Raw genomic sequence first — 16,069 nt, forward strand, 5'->3', positions numbered from 1 at the left:
CGCTCCCAGAGGTGGACCGATGGTGGCAGCTTAGATGTCCAGGGTGACTGCTTTATGCTCTCGTGAGTGAATATCCATGGATATATACCGAGTAGCGCGAGTCGACTAATCTTTCTGCCAGGATTCCAGGACCTCACGCATGCTTGCTACGAGCATTTCCTGTCTGCTACTTCCCACGACACATGTCGTTGAATACGCGATCTTGATTTGAATCTTCTTACGCCTGAATATACTCCGTATGGGATGTCTCGGCCTTAAAGCCGTTGAGATGCAGTCCAATGCGTCGACTACCAAATCGGTGTTGTCCTGCCAAATCGGTGTTGTCCTGCGGCGTGGAAATCGAAGGTAAGCAGCTCGTGTGCCACAACTGCCAACGGCCGAAGCATGGATCGGTGGAGTCAGGAAGAGGCGGAGTGAGTGGAGTCAGTGCGAAAGAGCTCAGAGGCTGCTGAGTTCTGATTCCTCCGACGAGCCGTGGGTGGGTCACATCTTGCATCAGTGTGACAGGCTAGTCCGGATGCGCTGCAAGGAGAGGGTTCAGGGTTGAGCCCTGGGGTTTGCCTGATCAGTGGACCAGCCCCCCTTTTTCTTCCCACCATCACCACCACCACCGAATTAAATACTGCGCTCCTCAGTTGCCCCGGGTTTGTCAGGATCAAGACCCTGGGCTGTGCAGACATCCAGGGTGGGTGACTGGCCTTGCCTTTGTCTCCTGGAGGTTGATGGGCAGGTTTTATCGTAGATTCACCGGCCTAAAAAACGAAGAAAAAGAAGGAAGGCAAAGGAAAAAAAATAAAAATAAAAAGGAGAGCTGGTGGCTGAGGCCCACTGCAGCGTGCCGAGTAACAGTGTGTCGAGCGATTCTTGTCGTTCCCTCCATCAAATCTCGGGCGCGGACGATTTTTTGACCTCAAAGGCCTTTGGGTATGAGTTTGGCTTTGGGGATTCCGCTTTCGGATGGATGCGGCCAATCAGGCAGCGGACGCGACACAGTGCTGCAGGCGGCCACCAATCACCAGCGGCAAATTGGCCTGAACCAGGGTGATCCGGTCTAGTACGCGCAACGGGGCTAGCGGCAGGCGACGGGCGAGCGCGACGAAGGCGTTCGTACTTAAGGATTCTAGCACCCCCTCCGATTTTCTCAGTGTCTCTCGTCCTCGGAGCTGAGTTGCGCTGCGCCCGTGCCGACAAGTCAGGTCTCGCCTCGTCTCTTTCCTCCTGCGGCCGGCCCCCTTGTTTTTCCATCGCCCTCCACTCTGTACCCTCGGTTGCCTAGACCTAAATTATTCTTGACGCGTCTGTCATCAACCGTGTCGCGCACGCAACGTGTCGACACGTCCTACCCCGAGTGTTTGTCGTGTGGCTTATTATCTGCCCATTCCGCAGGCCCTCGAGTGTTCCCATCGCAACCGCCATTTTCTACGCGCTTGCGGATCAACTTCTTTCCCTTTGCTGCCCCAGGCACCAGCACCCCCAGCATCTCTGGCACGTGCTTCCCACATCGCCGCATTCTTACTCGGCGTCACCTGACAACTGTCGGTCTTGGCTTACACTTGTCGAGGCACGCTTCTGATTTTTAAAGCGGGCGGAAGTCTCGGCGTTCCCGGCCTCTTCATTATTCTTCATTATTCCTCATTATTCCCAATCCTTGTCTTTTCTTTTCTTGGCTCTTTCCGCTCCCCATTAGTCATCCTCACCTTGCCCCTCACGTGACCTTTAACTATCTTGGCAATATAAAAGTCTCGCCTCCATCGCATTTTCTACTTGGAGTCGCGTATCTATTCCTGTATTTTCTGCGACTTACCTGCAGTTGGACAGTATCAGGCACGTCGGCACCCCTCTCAAAAAGAGGACGACTGTTGTGTGGGACCTCATCTCTCAATCACCTGCTTCCTGTGAACTAATTCGGTGGTGTCTGGCCGACGAAGGAATCCAATCTTAGTCTGTGATAGCGCAGAGTATTTCCAGTTGATTATTGCGTTGCCGCTCCATAAAGTCGCGGATAGCCGCTGCTACTTCCACGTCCTCTATTGATTGTTAGATCCTGTATTTTGGTCCGTGCAGGACCTGTTTGAGACCTCACTATGGCAACTCCACCCCCCGAGGGGGCTTCAGTTCTCAAGGAGGAAAAGCCTCACACACCAGTTTTGACTGAGGTGTCAGTTGATTCTGCAGTCAACAGGTATGTATGTCTTGTTCCTTTATGTCTCATGGCTTCCTTTCTTCCATGTCTTGAACGCACCTTCCTTGTTTGATAATGAGATGAATCTTATATAAGGATCCATGTGCTGACCATTTGCTTAGATCGCCTGAGTCACTCCCCAATGGGAAGGCTGATTTGCAAGAGAAGCAGGCAAATGCTACAGTCAATGATGCTGCAGTGAGCGCCAACAAAGAGCTTTCTCCTGCAGTGAATGGACACAGTGGGAGTCAGACGCCACTCCCAAATGGGGTGGGCGCCACAGTGAAGGACGAAGCTCTCGCATCTGACTCGTCTTCCAAATCTCCAGCCACGGGTACCCAGCCTCCCCCGGGTGAAGTTTCGTCGGCTCAGACTGTCTCTCAGACAACCGACGCCACTTCAGAAGCACCAGCAGCTCCCTTGGAACCCGAAGCTAATAATAACCCCGCCACAACCCCTTCAGAATCAAAATCTGCCGAACCCTCGAACAATCTTGTTGCGGAATCGCGTCCTTCTGACAACGCGATGACTCCCGCCTTGCAAGACGCGCCACCGGCAGAATCGACGTCTGCTGATATCAACATGCAAGACTCAGAACAGAACTCTCAGCAAGACGCATCCACCACCCTACCTCATCACCCTTCATCAACCACGATGCCTGACTCTACTTCTGAGACTTTGGCCAGCAAGCCTGTTTTACACTCTGCTGATCAGGCTATGACGGACGCGCCGCCATCTCCAGTTAAGGTGCAGAGGGAGCGGGACGTTGACCCAGGCGAGGAGCCTGCAGCCAAGCGCACGAAAACTAACGGCGACGCGCCCGAGACTGCGTTCAAAGTTCCTGATGTCCCTACACCGACGAATGCGCCCGCTGAGACCCCGGCCGAGGGTGATTCAGGTATTACTAAGGTGCAGCACAAGTGGCTCACCAAGTGCCTCACGAGCCTGAAGCGCATGCATGACGCTCGCTTCTTTAAAGAGCCCGTCGACCCCATCAAGATGAACATCCCCAGTTACCCCCTGATTATCACTCGTCCTATGGACCTCTCGACTATTGAGAAGAAGCTCAAGGGTGGCCAGTATCCAACTGTTGACGCCCTGGTCGATGACTTCAACTTGATGGTCCAGAACGCGGTGACATTCAACGGCCCTGAGCATCTGGTGAGTCAGGAGGGACTGAGGTTGAAGGCCACCTTCGAGAAGCAAATGGCGAATCTCCCAAAGCCCGATGAGGTGGAGGAGAAGAAACCAAAGAAGGCGGCAACAAAGACCCCTGCTGTGCGCCGTGAGTCACGGACCGCCGGTGGCCAGACCGCCCCGCGGCAGAACGCCACCTCTCCGCAGAGCACCACCTTTGCCTTGGGACCGGAGGGCCTGCCGCTGATTCGCCGCGACTCCACGAATGCGGACGGTCGCCCCAAGCGTTCCATCCACCCGCCTAAACGTGATCTCCCATATGCCTCGAAGCCGAAGAAGAAGAAGTATCAGTGGGAGCTGAAGTTCTGTCAGGAGGTCCTGGATGAGCTCCACAAGCCGAAATACTACAACTTCGCTGCACCTTTCTACTATCCCGTCGATCCGGTCGCTCTGAACATTCCGACTTATCACAGTATCATTAAGAAACCTATGGACCTGTCGACTGTCCAGACAAAGCTCAAGACCGGTCAGTATGAGAACGCCAAGGAAATGGAGGTCGACATGCGTCAGATCTTCAAGAATTGCTTCAAATTCAACATTCCGGGAGACCCCACTTATATGGCTGGAAAGAAGCTTGAAGAACTCTTCGAGTCTAAGTGGGCTCAAAAAAATCGTTGGCTCGAGTTGCATGATCCCGCCTCTGCCCATCACAGTGCTTCTTCTGATGAAGAGAGCGAGGATGAGGCGGAAGACAGCGACGACGACGCCGATCAGGAGAAATTGGAAATGCTCCAGAGGCAGATCGCCGAGATGTCGAAGCAGGTCGAGGCCATTACCGCGAAGAAGAAAAAGACACCGCCCGCTTCGAAGAAATCCGGCAAAACCAAGTCAGGCAAAAAGGACGCGAAGAAGGGACTGAGCAAGAAGGACAAGAAGTCAACGAAGAGTGGGAAACCCGAGAAGCAGCGTTGGGTGACATATCAGGAGAAGCAGATCATCTCCAACGGTATCAGCAGTCTTCCAGACAAGAAAATGCAGGAGGCTCTCAAGATCATCCAGAACAACGTTCCATCTCTTAAGGTATGTTTTGTGTCTATTCTGTTCCCTCCGGCTGTTACAGTCACTGACAGGTATTTAGGGTATCCAAGAGACCGAGATTGAACTTGATATTGATGAGCTCCCTAACGAAGTTCTGTTGATGCTTCTGAAATTCGTGAAGAAGAATGCCCCGCATGTTCTTGAGGAAGAGGAGCCGGCGCCTCCCCCTGTTCCGGCCGCAGTTCCGTCGAAGCCCAAGAAGAACAAACCAATGAGCAAGTATGAGCAGGAGGCCCAGATTAACATGCTCGAGGGTAGCCTGTCTCGTTTCCAGGGAGCTGCTGCTCGTTCTCCGGATCCAGTGCCCTCCGTTGAACCCAATGTCGAAAGCAGTGACGACTCGGAAGACGACTCGGAAGAAAGCGAGGAGGAGTAAATGGTAGCCTGCCCTTGGCTGTAAAATTTCTCCCCTTGCGTCGTTTTGACGGCTCTTTCGACATGTTTTTCGCCTTCTTGCGTTAATCGAAATAATTCATTGGTGGCCCCTGCTGTTTGAGGCGGGCGCTGCCATTCCTTTCGTCTCTGGGAAGCGATGCTTGTCGACTGACAGCCAAGTTTTCATTGCTCTTCCATTGTACTTGTATATATTTTTCGATATTCTGGCCTTTCTGCCTTTGAATTCCGGTTCTGAAGCTTTTGTCTCTTGAACGCGATGACTAGACGAGAATGATGGCCGGCTTGGATGCTTTGTGCCCAGGCTCTAACGTTTTATGTCCCTGTCTTTCCCGAGCCGATATCTATGCATCCGGTCAGCGCTTCTATTTCTTTCTTCCTGGAAGTCGCCAATGGTCTCCGTGGGAATTCGGTGATGATTTCATATTTCTTTTGCTTATCCTATCTTAGCTACCCCGCTTTGTACCTTGCACTTTTTCTCTTATTGCGGTCGGAAGCTGCAGATTCAAATCGTATGGTGGTTGACATACGTGTGTGGCTGGGTTATGAAGAGGAAAAGGGATTCATTCAATCTTCGGCTTATGGTATCTTTCGGGATGCAAATATTGCCAGAGATGGAAAGACTTTGTATGATTATGAGCATGAAAAATGAGATAGCGATCTTCCCAGTTCGAGGCCTCAGTAACTTCTCTACCGTTGTAAAATCGTCATTGCAGCTTTGTCAGTAGTAGTTGGCCAGTGGATGGGAGAGAGGGGTATGAAACCACGTAAGTAGTACTTTGTCAAATTTGAAACTTCGAAAGGTCGAAAGAACGCTTGGACAGCAGGAAGGGAAAATGAGACGCAAGAAAGGGTCCCTTACTGGCGTATTGATCTGGTTACTCCGTACTCCGTAGTTATTTGCGGGAGTAGCAACTACGCGATAGCGTCTGCCAAGCATTTCCGTCATGGAGACTTTGTTGACGACAAACTAGCATCTATAACGAGTAAAGGGACCGCAATACCTACGACAAAATCGCCAACAGCATGATCCCACCATGCGACCCGGCTGTTCTCGATAATAACCCTCAATTCAAAAGACTTCATCAGCATTTGACGAATGACCTCCTCAACCCGGATGGGACGACACGGGCTGATGAAAATGACCCGACACGGAGAGCCGTTGCGGAGGTACGTCCAGCCAGTGTGCTCTAAGCCGCACGACGACTTGTGACAATGAATCGACGATGATTGACATGAGGTTTCTGCCGCTTGCAGGAGCTGAGGGCTTGTCAGATACGACATGCAAAGAAGCAGATACTGAAACGGGCGACAAGGCAAATCGCGCTAGATTCGCGAAGTAGCCTGCCGGATGAAGTGAGTATATCTTTTCCGACACCCCTCAAGTCGCTGCGGTGGACAATTGAAGAGGAATTGGATTATGTGGAGGAGTGAGAAGTGTAACTTTCAGTTGGAGGTTCTCTTGCTAATTTCGACATGACCGAAAGCTACGAGATACTGTTGCGATAATCTCTCTCTTCCTTGAGTCTCCAATCCCGCTCAACGAGTTCGATAACGACAGCGCCGAAGACGATGGAGGTGTCTCGCTCCTTGATCCGGATATCAATAACTTTCGTTCCAGTATTCGTACCTTGATACCACATCTCTCAGACCTGCTCTCTTCGAACGTCGACGGCCTTCGAACGATCGCAGATGCTGTGACGGATTCTAGTTCGGCCAGCTCGTCTTCAGATATGCCATTCGCCAATGAATCACGTTCCCGCGCACGGGCACGAGTATCCACGGTCAGAAGACCACAATCGTCTCTCTCCTCACAGCTATCCGAAAGGCAGCGCCGACTCCATGATCTTCAGATATCTGAACTTCCGGCATCGCGGAGAAAGATGGCGGTCACTGCAGCGGCTGTTATGGCAGCTCGTGCAGAAATTATGGAACGTATCGTCGTTCTCCTGGAACGAACCAAACACGGAGCACTCTCTCGGGCGACAAAGGCCCAAGCAGAGCATTTGGCAACAGTTGCAGAGGGGATGGAGGGCAAGACTAGGTATGATGCTCTCCTTTCCACATTCACCTTTGGCTTTTCTTCTAGCTCAATGTCGGGCTTCGAGTAGACCATCACTGACGCGGGTGCTGACATCTGCTATCATCCAGAGTCATGAAGCTCGAGACCCTTGCAACCATATACACGCCGGAGACAGTTGCCGCTCTTAATAATTACCGCGAACACTTACGGGACACTCGAGTGCGACTTGAGGAGAAACAGAGGATTGCAACTCAGGCGTTGGAGGCTTATGAAGCCGCAGATTCGGGTCAGCAGGGTATTGCTGGGGCTGATGATGACAGTACCGATGACGGAGTGGCCAATCGAACGAACAGGGGTGGTAAAGCTACATCAGGGGCTATGGTTGAGATAGCACGTCGGTACGGCGGCCTGGTCAAAGAAGTTGAATCCATCAAGATGGAGATGAAGAGATTGGGGGCCTAGAGTTTGATATTCAAGCCCGGGTGGCTGGCATGTTTTTCTCTCTCTCTAGTATATATTGTTCTCTGTTTGATACCCATATGTGTATGAATTCAAAGTCTTCTATTCTAGTCTTGCGGATGCGTGGCAGATCGTTGCACTAAGGTATGGGAGGAGTATTGAATTGCTCATGAAGTAATACTCTTACTTCCCTCTCCCATTAAGCCATCAAGAGTCAAGTATTTAGAGTAACAGTGAAAACATTACTGCTCTGGAAATTTGAGTCACAGAAGTGCTGTATAGAGGGATGACAAAGGCTTCCCCATAGTTGGTCACGTGGAAGACAGAAAGTTTCCATCGGTGGCAATGTCCACGGACTTGACTGTGTTCAATCCCACCCATCTTCCACAAATTCCATCGCGACATACTCAAACCAGAATAATCGACAGTGAGGATTTATTCACGATCATTCACGATCAGCCAACCCAATAGACTCCGTTCGCAGCCTTATTTGTCGCATCGCATCTCATCTCTTTTCATCTAAACCGCAACCCCGCCAAACCCCGCGCAACTTTCTTTAACACGAGCCGAAACCATAAAAAAAAGTTATTAAGCCATGGCGCAGGACGAGAACATCTCAATTTACGATGAGATCGAGATCGAAGATATGACCTATGATCCCAACCTCCAGATCTATCACTACCCTTGTCCGTGTGGCGATCGGTTCGAGATCGCTATCGCCGACCTCCGCGATGGCGAGGACATTGCTGTCTGTCCGAGCTGCAGTTTGATGATCCGAGTGATTTTTGATCAGGTAAGTCAGATTTGTCCTCTTCATCATATACCATCTCGTCATTCTCTTTATGTATGTGGTCTGGTTCTGTTCTGACACTTCTTTTTTACCAGAGTGATCTTCCAAAGGACGAATCGGAACAGCAGAAGGCGCCTTCTCAGGTCCCGGTTCAGGCGTAATTGGAAAACAAGTCTTGGATCGCAAAGGCGACAATCGTATATTACCTCTATCTGATGAATTGATCAGGTGGGGGTGATGCGATCTCCCTGCCATAGCACGCGTGGGCACGCGAGCCTAGGAAACCAGTCCCAGGTTCTGTCCTGTTTTTTCGAGAGTCATTCTTGTTTGGCTCGAGCATATCTCGAATCGCCGAGGAATTTTGGACAGGCAGTGATGGCATCCGAAGGGCTTCCGCGCCGCAGACGCTCTCCACCTGGCCATACACTTGGATTCTAGGATTCTGCTGGAGTACGCAGACTCTCCTCCCATCCACGCCGGGCACCGAAAACGGGGTGAATTCCTATGCTTCCGAGTCTTATCTTCTGGAAGATGGGATCTCCGCATCTATCAGTCTGGCTGGTACCTTGGCTCTGTGGAAGGGGAAGCATCATAGATGGTTCGATATGAGGAGGGTCTAGGAAGGGGGGATAGTTGCGTCTGCTCATAGCGCATTAGATACGTTAGTGCAGAAATTGAAGAGAGAAAGAAAACTTGATAACCTTATCATTTCGAATCGCTTTCGCTTTGTTCTAATCTACAGAAATCTTCATAAGCGTTGTATCCACAACCTCGGATATGCCAAATACATCATCCTCTTCTTGTTATTTGCTTCTTGGGCATTCTCATGAGTCGTGCTTGTCAGAGTAGATATCTTTCGGGAGACTTATCGTAAGCTCCTTATTCAGCAGGTCTGTCAGATTGGACCCGTCCCGAAGATAGATCCATTGCCCGTTCAGAAATCCTCGCGTATCCTGCTTCTCGTGCATCTGATCGCCCTGGACGACCCAGTCGTAGCGCTTCGGGCCGGAGATGGGCGAGCTCAGCCAGATCTGTTTGTTGGGTGGCTGCTTGTTGAGGACGTAGGTGCCAACGCCTGGGGCGATGATGCTGAGGACGCCAGCCTGTAGACACGATTAGCCTGACGCAATGCGACATTTTTTTTCCTGCAATGCTGAGAGGATAAAGCTCGCATACGCTATACTCTGCCTCAAGGTCAGAGCCTTCCTCCTGCACCCTCTCTATCTCCGCCAATAGCGTGTTCAAATAGTGTTCGGAATACTCGTGATACTGTGTGTCTGTCAATGGCGACGGCTCTGCTACATGGGTTGCACCGCCTGCGACTCTGTTCGATTGAGGTTTTGGAGGGCTTGGGTCGGACGAGTCGGGCGTGATGCCCTTGCGTGCTGCAGGCGTCGAATGGAAGTTCCGACGGAGCCGCGGCCCCTGCGACGAGGTAAATGAGGTGGCTAGACGCTGATTCGAGTGGATTTGGCGAGCTGCGGAGGTCGTCGAGGCCGAGATGCGGCAGAGACGGAGAGATGGAACCGCCGAGGAGATGGCTCGTGACGTTCGCGAGAGCATGGCGAGTGGGAAAAGAAAGAAATCAACGGCAAGAAGATAGTTGAGTCAGTTGTTAAAGGATGTAATAAGAATTGGGTATAAGAAATTAGACCGCAATGGGTGCGTAGAGAAGCAAATTTGCAGGCAGAGATAAAGCTGCGGAGAGATGATGATCGATGATAATGATGCCATCACCCGGAACGCCTGGCTACCGAGTTGCTGGTCTGTTAAGCTCCAGTCTTGTCCGGACCTACTCCGTACACATCACAGCTTCTTGTTCATATGAATATTGGTCCTTTTAAAAACAAAAACTTCCGATGGATTTTTTGATTCTTCGCTCGTTCCATTTTGTACTCTCGATGATTTTTATCTCTAGTATCTATCTACAGCGCTGATGTGATCCATGGCTCTTCGAAGTACAAAATCATAGCTGAATTTCTTATTTCCAGTTTGCGACCTGATATCGTCATCTTATTTTCTCGAATTTCTCAATTCCTTCCTTCCCATGAAATACTCCCGATTTCGGGGGGCTACTATCCCATCATCAAGGCCTTTATCCATATCTTCACCTGTCTATCGGTCGCCATCGAGGATGTCTGAACAAAAACGACCTGCATCTACCTCCAATAGAAAGGAGAAACGACCGCCTCTCACCCACTTCCTTTGCTTTCCACTCGTGAATGAGACTTCCCTACCCCAGTTGGAGGCATCGCTGGCAAAATTTCAGGCGGCGATCCCACTTCGACCCAAGACAGAGGATGATCGCCCATTGAAGCCCCGACCACCGCTCTTTCCAGATGCTGCTATTCGACCAGTCGGTACGCTGCACCTCACTCTAGGGGTCATGAGTCTGACAACACCCGAACGTCTGGAGGCAGCTGTGAAGCTTCTACAGTCGTTAGATCTGGCATCCATGCTGCGAGAAGCTGAGGCGCAGGTGAGAAGATCTCCGCGCAGAGGTGGTGGTCCCCTGGCGACGCCGATGAACCCGGACGGACCCGACTCAGAACCCCCAGCGACCTCAGAGACAAAGGAAGAAGGGGACATTCCTCTCCTTCAGCGGTCAGTGTTGGTATCTCCGGCTGAACCTACGCCGCAAAATCGTCCTCTGGAGCCGCTTTCAGTCTCTCTTGAATCTCTGCATGCCCTGCCAAGGGCACGATCCGCGACGGTCCTATACGCAAGCCCTGTGGATGCCACTTCTCGCTTATATCCGTTCAGTGTGATGTTGCGAGACAAATTTCTGGAAGCCGGCTTCCTGGAAGGAGAATACAAAAAGCCAAAAACCAAAGGTCATGATCAGGTCCAAGAAGAGGCCCGCAAGACAAAGAAGGAAAACGATCAGTTCCAGAAAGAAGAGGAGGAAGAAGAAATCAATAGAGAAAGTGTAGTAGACACAGCCATCCGACAGTCTCTTTTAGAGGAAGTTCCTAGAGGCGTTGCAGAAGACCCAGCTCCCGTCGTTGAGAAACCGCGACATCGGACCAAAGCCGAAGTTCAAAAGCCCAAGCCAAGGCCACTCTTATTACATGCCACAGTAGTGAACACGATCTACGTCCGCGGCAGAAATCGGGGGAATAACAACGGGACTAACAATAACAATAATAACAAGGAGCGCAACAAAGGTCCCCTGACGTTTGATGCCCGGGGTATTATTTCCCATTATAAAGACTACTACGTCGACGAGACGAGGACCCAAGCGCGGCCCTTTTTGCTCGATGAGACAGCGGAGCAAGTAACAGTCTCTGACACCCTTCCCAGCGAAGAAGAAGAAGAAGACAGAAAAAGCGAGAATGAATCCACTACCTCCGAAGAAGAAGACCACCCTTCTAAGAAGAGGAAGACTGGCAAACAGCCGCAGCAGCAGCAACAGCAACAACAGCAGCCGAAATACCCCTTCATCTGGGCCGAGAACCTCCCCCTCGAGAAAGTCTGCATCTGCGAGATGGGCGCGAAGAAACCGGACGAGGACAATGCTCTTGCCGCTCGTCTTGGACAGGAATATCGCATCGTTGCGGAACGGAGTTTGTTGGATCTTGGTCAGGAGCAGCAGCAGCAGGAGCAGCAGGTGGACGTTGATGTTGAAGACGTCGCTATGGATATACAAGAACAAGAACATGATAGTGATGGAAGTAGTAGTGTCGACGGTGGCGTGAGTATTCGTCAGACTCTCACTCACCAGGTTGGTTGACGATGAATATGAATGTCAACAAATACGATCCAGCCCAATCAACCGGACGGAGCCTGGGGCTCCGATCTCTATCTACCATCTACATACATATACACATACATACCTTATCTACTTGGTGAACTGTATATACTGTACTCTGACTGGAGATAGTTATCTATCTAGGTAATATGTAACCTTCCCAGGTACCTATCTGGGTACCGATCTCTAGGTAGACAGGAGACTTGGATTGCATTAATCTTGAATCGTATGTATCTCTGGATTTCCTTCTAGACAGTAAATACATTTTATATATATCATATATACATTTCGGGCTTTTGCGCCTTTCTAGCGACACGAACGACAACGGCCAAAGTCCTGCGACAAGAAAAGCCACACAGACGCCAAACGCCTTTCGCCCGGTTCCGTCCCATGCGCCCATCGATATATGATATATATATTCCCACCATGCAGAGGTATCTTATAATTATAGTCATCATCACCGATCGTGAACTGGAAATGAAAAAAAAAGCCATGTTGCATCCTTGTAGCCCCGTTGCATTGGGAAGGATTCTCCAATCATTCTTGGAGACTTGTGTGTGTATGTGTGCGGCGCTGCTCTACCTCACCTTACTCATAATCGTCTCCACGCCTCTCTCAACATTCAGCTCCGCTGCCTTCGCCTTGATCGAGCTGAGCATCGATCTCTCAAAGTCATCCCTCGTCCGCAGCACGGCCTCCACCCACGACAGATGGAGATCCCAGTATTCATGCTTGAAGGACTCATACACCGAGACCACGCCGGCCCCTTTCTCGGCTTCCAGCAGCCGCACAAGCCAGTCGACCAATCGCCATTTCTGCTTGATCGTGGCCGCGAACGAATCTGGGAATTTCTGGAAGAAGGCGAACACGGTGAGGACGTCGTCCTTGAATTTTTCGGTGAAGGGGTCCTGACGCCGGAATTTGACGCCCTTGTTGCGGATCGCGGAGAGGTATTGGATGAGTAGAACGTCCGAGAGCTCCTCCACTAGAACATCGGTAAGGGACGGGTGCAGGACGGAACTGTAGTCGGACATGTAATCTTCAAACGTCGACGTCACGCGCTTGATTGCAAATTCGCCGTACCATTTCGGCGTGAAGAAGTCCGGCAGGGTGCTACGGAAGTCGACCGTGAAGATGAGATTGACAAACTGAGACAAACAGTGCGTGCTCAGGTCGACATAGCCATCACGAAGCGCCTCCAGCTCCGGTACTGCCCTCGAAGCCATATACTTGGGAGTTACCAGTGGCTCGAGGTCGCGCTTGAACCGGGTCAGATAGCCGAGCTGGCCCGTTTCTTCATTGTCGTCGATGCAGGCAATCTGGTCATTGGCAACCGCGATCAGCCAGTCCTGCAATTGCTGCAAGCCCTCCGCTTGATCAGCAGTCGACGTCTTGTATTTGGCACACTCTTCGTCCAGTAAGGTCTGCCATGCGGTTTGCCGGCCCTTCAACGCACGGAACATGGAGTCGATGACACCCTCAATGACATCCGCGCGATCGGAAGCAGAAGCAGCCTCAATCTGCTCATGAAGCATGCGCCACATGTCTCCAAGAGTCTTGGTGCGGAAGTATCCCTCTGCATTGGTTTCCAGCGCGTCGGGGGTCCTCTCGATGAGCGCCTTCTTTTCGGTGGCAAAGATCCGCTCCATCCATTCGTCCACTGCGTTCAGGATGACATTCTGCCATTGGCGGATCAGTTCGTGCTCGCGGTCATCGAGGATATTGGGGACCAGGTCCGACTGCTTCCAGCCTAGCTTCGACATCTTCTTGTAGTACTTCTCGCTCCAATGAATGATGGCAAGTAGATTATCCGACGGCAGCTCCGGATCATCAATGAGGCCGACAAGAAAGTCGTGCATCATCCGGTGATAGATCTTGGTGTAAGTACTGTAAATTTTCCATTTCTTCGGCATGAGCTGCTGCATGCCCTGCTGAACCGTGAAAAGATCGTTGAAAAACCATTTGAAACTCTTTTCCAGCTTGTCCGGGTCGCTCAGGAACTCTTCCTTGGTCGCGTTAAATTGGTTCTGCGCATAGAGCTCAATGGCTTGCAAAAACTTCTCCTTGTATCCTCTAACGGTCTTGGGTCCAATATTCATCGACTTGAACCGACTTGCCAGGTCTTCATGGTCCTTCTGTGCCTCCTGCAATGCACGGACTGTCTCGTCGTTCTTCTCTTCTTTCGCGATGACGACAGCCAACCGTACGACCATGCTGCGGTTATCCGACTGCACGAGCGGAATGAGGTTCATGCAGGCCGTTCCGACGTGGTCATCGAACCAGTCGATGACTGGATCCAGGCCCTGGAAATAGTCCAGCAGCGTCGCTTCGCTGCTGGAATCCTTGGCCCTCCGGATCTGATCTAAGGCTTCGTCCCGGAAATCCCTCAGGCGAGAAATCAGCATGTGTGCACGAAGCAGGTTTGGTTGGTTTTCGAGGTCGTTGTCGTCCTCTCTCAACAGATTCTCCGCCTCAGCCACGTCAGCGCTAAAGCTCTCCAGTCCCTTTTTCATCATGATCACCGCCTCGAAATTCCGCTGGATCTTGGCCAGCTTATCAATTTGGGAGAAATCGTCCACCGTCGTCTGTGACTCGGCGCACAGCTTGTCGATTGTTTGAAGTTCATCTCGTGTCTTCGAAACCTGGCGCTGACCTTCGCTAAGAATAGCGAGACTCTGTTGCACCCTCTCAAGCTGGTCTCTCAACCCCTCTCTCAGCTGCGCATCCACGGCGGCCTTCTTGCGCGTATACTCCGCCTTTAGAGCTGGGATCTTGTCTAGATCTTCTGGGTGACGCAGAAGGTCCTCAAGCCGTGGGATGGCCACTGCCTTTTCTGGTCCCTCATTCTTCGCCATATTGTCGGAGGTAGAGATATCAGGTCCGCGGGGTATCGGCGGAGAAGGTCTGTTTCCTGCACGAAGGTCGGGTGAGGAGCGCTTTATAGGTGTCTTGATGGAATTGGTAACTTTCACGTCGTCGAGACCGGAAAACTCGACCCCCCGCGCAAGAATGGGTGAGGCTTTGTTCGGACTGACGATCGGGTCCAATGCACTCTGCAATGGTACCTTGGAGCTCGATTGGCTCTCTAGAGATCGTAAGGATGGAATCGACCGAAAGGAAGATAGCTTTGTTTTGATAGCGAATCCTGCACGTATCAGTATGGATTCTAGGCCTTCTCGACAGATTGACGAAGTCGGGAGTTCAGATGTGCCAGCATCAACAGTCGGAGCGACGAGGAGCCTCTCCCGTACAGGCGAAGTCTCGAGCTGGAACCTGTCGCTCTGCGGTCCGGGCTGTGCTGCTCTGAGGACTTCGTCGCTGTCGGTACAAGGGTATTCTCTGGTCTTGCAGGGGCTAACTTGGGCCTCTGCCTGACGGACGCAATCCTCGATGGCGGCAGCTCGCACGGCCACCTTGCCTGAGCTCCAATCGGGGCTCCATGTCCACGATGCTGACCGCCCGTGCCTGGGAGTGGCACGTGACTCACCGCCTGCTCTCAGAGGAGATCCTGCCGGTGTCATGTTTTCCCGATCTTGGCTGATGGACAGCGGGCCCTGAATTAATTAAATTAATCTTGAGAATATTCTCCTTCACGTCAAGAACAACTAGGTTCAAGACTGACAGCAGCAGATCTGTGACTGGATCTCTTTTGACAGGATAACTGGGAGTGGGGGGACTTTTTTGTGAGCGCAGAGCTTTGGCAGTTGTCAAGAAACTGCTTTGTGAAGGCAAGTTCTGTGCACATCGACGTTGTGGAAGTGGAGGGGACAGCATGTCAATTGGAAGGTTCAGAGCAGTGTCTGACAAGATATTTACAGCCTAAATCACTCTTGGAGTGAACGCAGCACGTCTGGGGGCCTCCTGAGAAGCGTCAACGCAACCCGCAAACCCATCCTTTGTCCCTCACATTCATTGGAATCAGCATCGCCTACCACGCAAACAGGTCTACTTAAAGCCTACAACCATGAGCTACTTCCGGATAACCCTCATGCGCTCGGCCATTGGGCTGCCACGGCGGACATCCGGTGTCCTCAAAGCCCTGGGGCTCAAGAAGCGCATGTCCGTGGTCTTCCACCCCGTGACGCCCGATGTCGCTGGTCAGATTATGAAAGTGAAGGAGCTGGTGTCGGTAGAGGAGGTTCCGCGTCCCTTGACGAAGCAGCAGGTGCACCTGGAACGGAAACCGGATCCCGGGTACTACGTTGAGCGATATTCAGGGCAAGAGTGGAAGGAGAA

At 51.6% G+C, this 16,069-nt stretch overlaps 6 protein-coding genes across 6 annotated transcripts; 4 read left to right on the top strand and 2 right to left on the bottom strand.

Moving 5' to 3' along the window:
- Positions 1-2,084: 2,084 nt before the first annotated feature.
- Positions 2,085-4,793, top strand: VTN77DRAFT_8974 (uncharacterized protein; the record flags this gene model as incomplete). Its single annotated transcript, XM_069425530.1, has 3 exons — positions 2,085-2,182; positions 2,305-4,399; positions 4,458-4,793. 3 exons carry the CDS (start codon positions 2,085-2,087, stop codon positions 4,791-4,793), a joined length of 2,529 nt encoding a protein of 842 aa, XP_069280851.1.
- Positions 4,794-5,836: 1,043 nt separating this feature from the next.
- VTN77DRAFT_8975 (uncharacterized protein) lies at positions 5,837-7,295 on the top strand (the record flags this gene model as incomplete). The annotated part of the gene is made up of 4 exons (XM_069425531.1): positions 5,837-5,980; positions 6,068-6,166; positions 6,298-6,854; positions 6,962-7,295. 4 exons carry the CDS (start codon positions 5,837-5,839, stop codon positions 7,293-7,295), a joined length of 1,134 nt encoding a protein of 377 aa, XP_069280852.1.
- Positions 7,296-7,887: 592 nt separating this feature from the next.
- On the top strand, positions 7,888-8,243 carry VTN77DRAFT_8976 (uncharacterized protein; the record flags this gene model as incomplete). Its single annotated transcript, XM_069425532.1, has 2 exons — positions 7,888-8,085; positions 8,178-8,243. 2 exons carry the CDS (start codon positions 7,888-7,890, stop codon positions 8,241-8,243), a joined length of 264 nt encoding a protein of 87 aa, XP_069280853.1.
- A 663-nt stretch (positions 8,244-8,906) lies between these two features.
- On the bottom strand, positions 8,907-9,645 carry VTN77DRAFT_8977 (uncharacterized protein; the record flags this gene model as incomplete). The annotated part of the gene is made up of 2 exons (XM_069425533.1): positions 8,907-9,185; positions 9,259-9,645. 2 exons carry the CDS (start codon positions 9,643-9,645, stop codon positions 8,907-8,909), a joined length of 666 nt encoding a protein of 221 aa, XP_069280854.1.
- Positions 9,646-10,216: 571 nt separating this feature from the next.
- Positions 10,217-11,815, top strand: VTN77DRAFT_8978 (uncharacterized protein; the record flags this gene model as incomplete). The annotated part of the gene is made up of 1 exon (XM_069425534.1): positions 10,217-11,815. The coding sequence occupies one exon, from the start codon at positions 10,217-10,219 to the stop codon at positions 11,813-11,815; it is 1,599 nt and encodes a 532-aa protein (XP_069280855.1).
- Positions 11,816-12,411: 596 nt separating this feature from the next.
- VTN77DRAFT_8979 (uncharacterized protein) lies at positions 12,412-14,688 on the bottom strand (the record flags this gene model as incomplete). The annotated part of the gene is made up of 1 exon (XM_069425535.1): positions 12,412-14,688. One exon carries the CDS (start codon positions 14,686-14,688, stop codon positions 12,412-12,414), a length of 2,277 nt encoding a protein of 758 aa, XP_069280856.1.
- Positions 14,689-16,069: the final 1,381 nt, after the last annotated feature.

The sequence above is a fragment of the Rasamsonia byssochlamydoides genome (genome assembly GCF_041956645.1).
Source record: "Rasamsonia byssochlamydoides strain NRRL 3658 unplaced genomic scaffold VTN77scaffold_8, whole genome shotgun sequence".
Classification (NCBI taxonomy): domain Eukaryota; kingdom Fungi; phylum Ascomycota; class Eurotiomycetes; order Eurotiales; family Trichocomaceae; genus Rasamsonia; species Rasamsonia byssochlamydoides.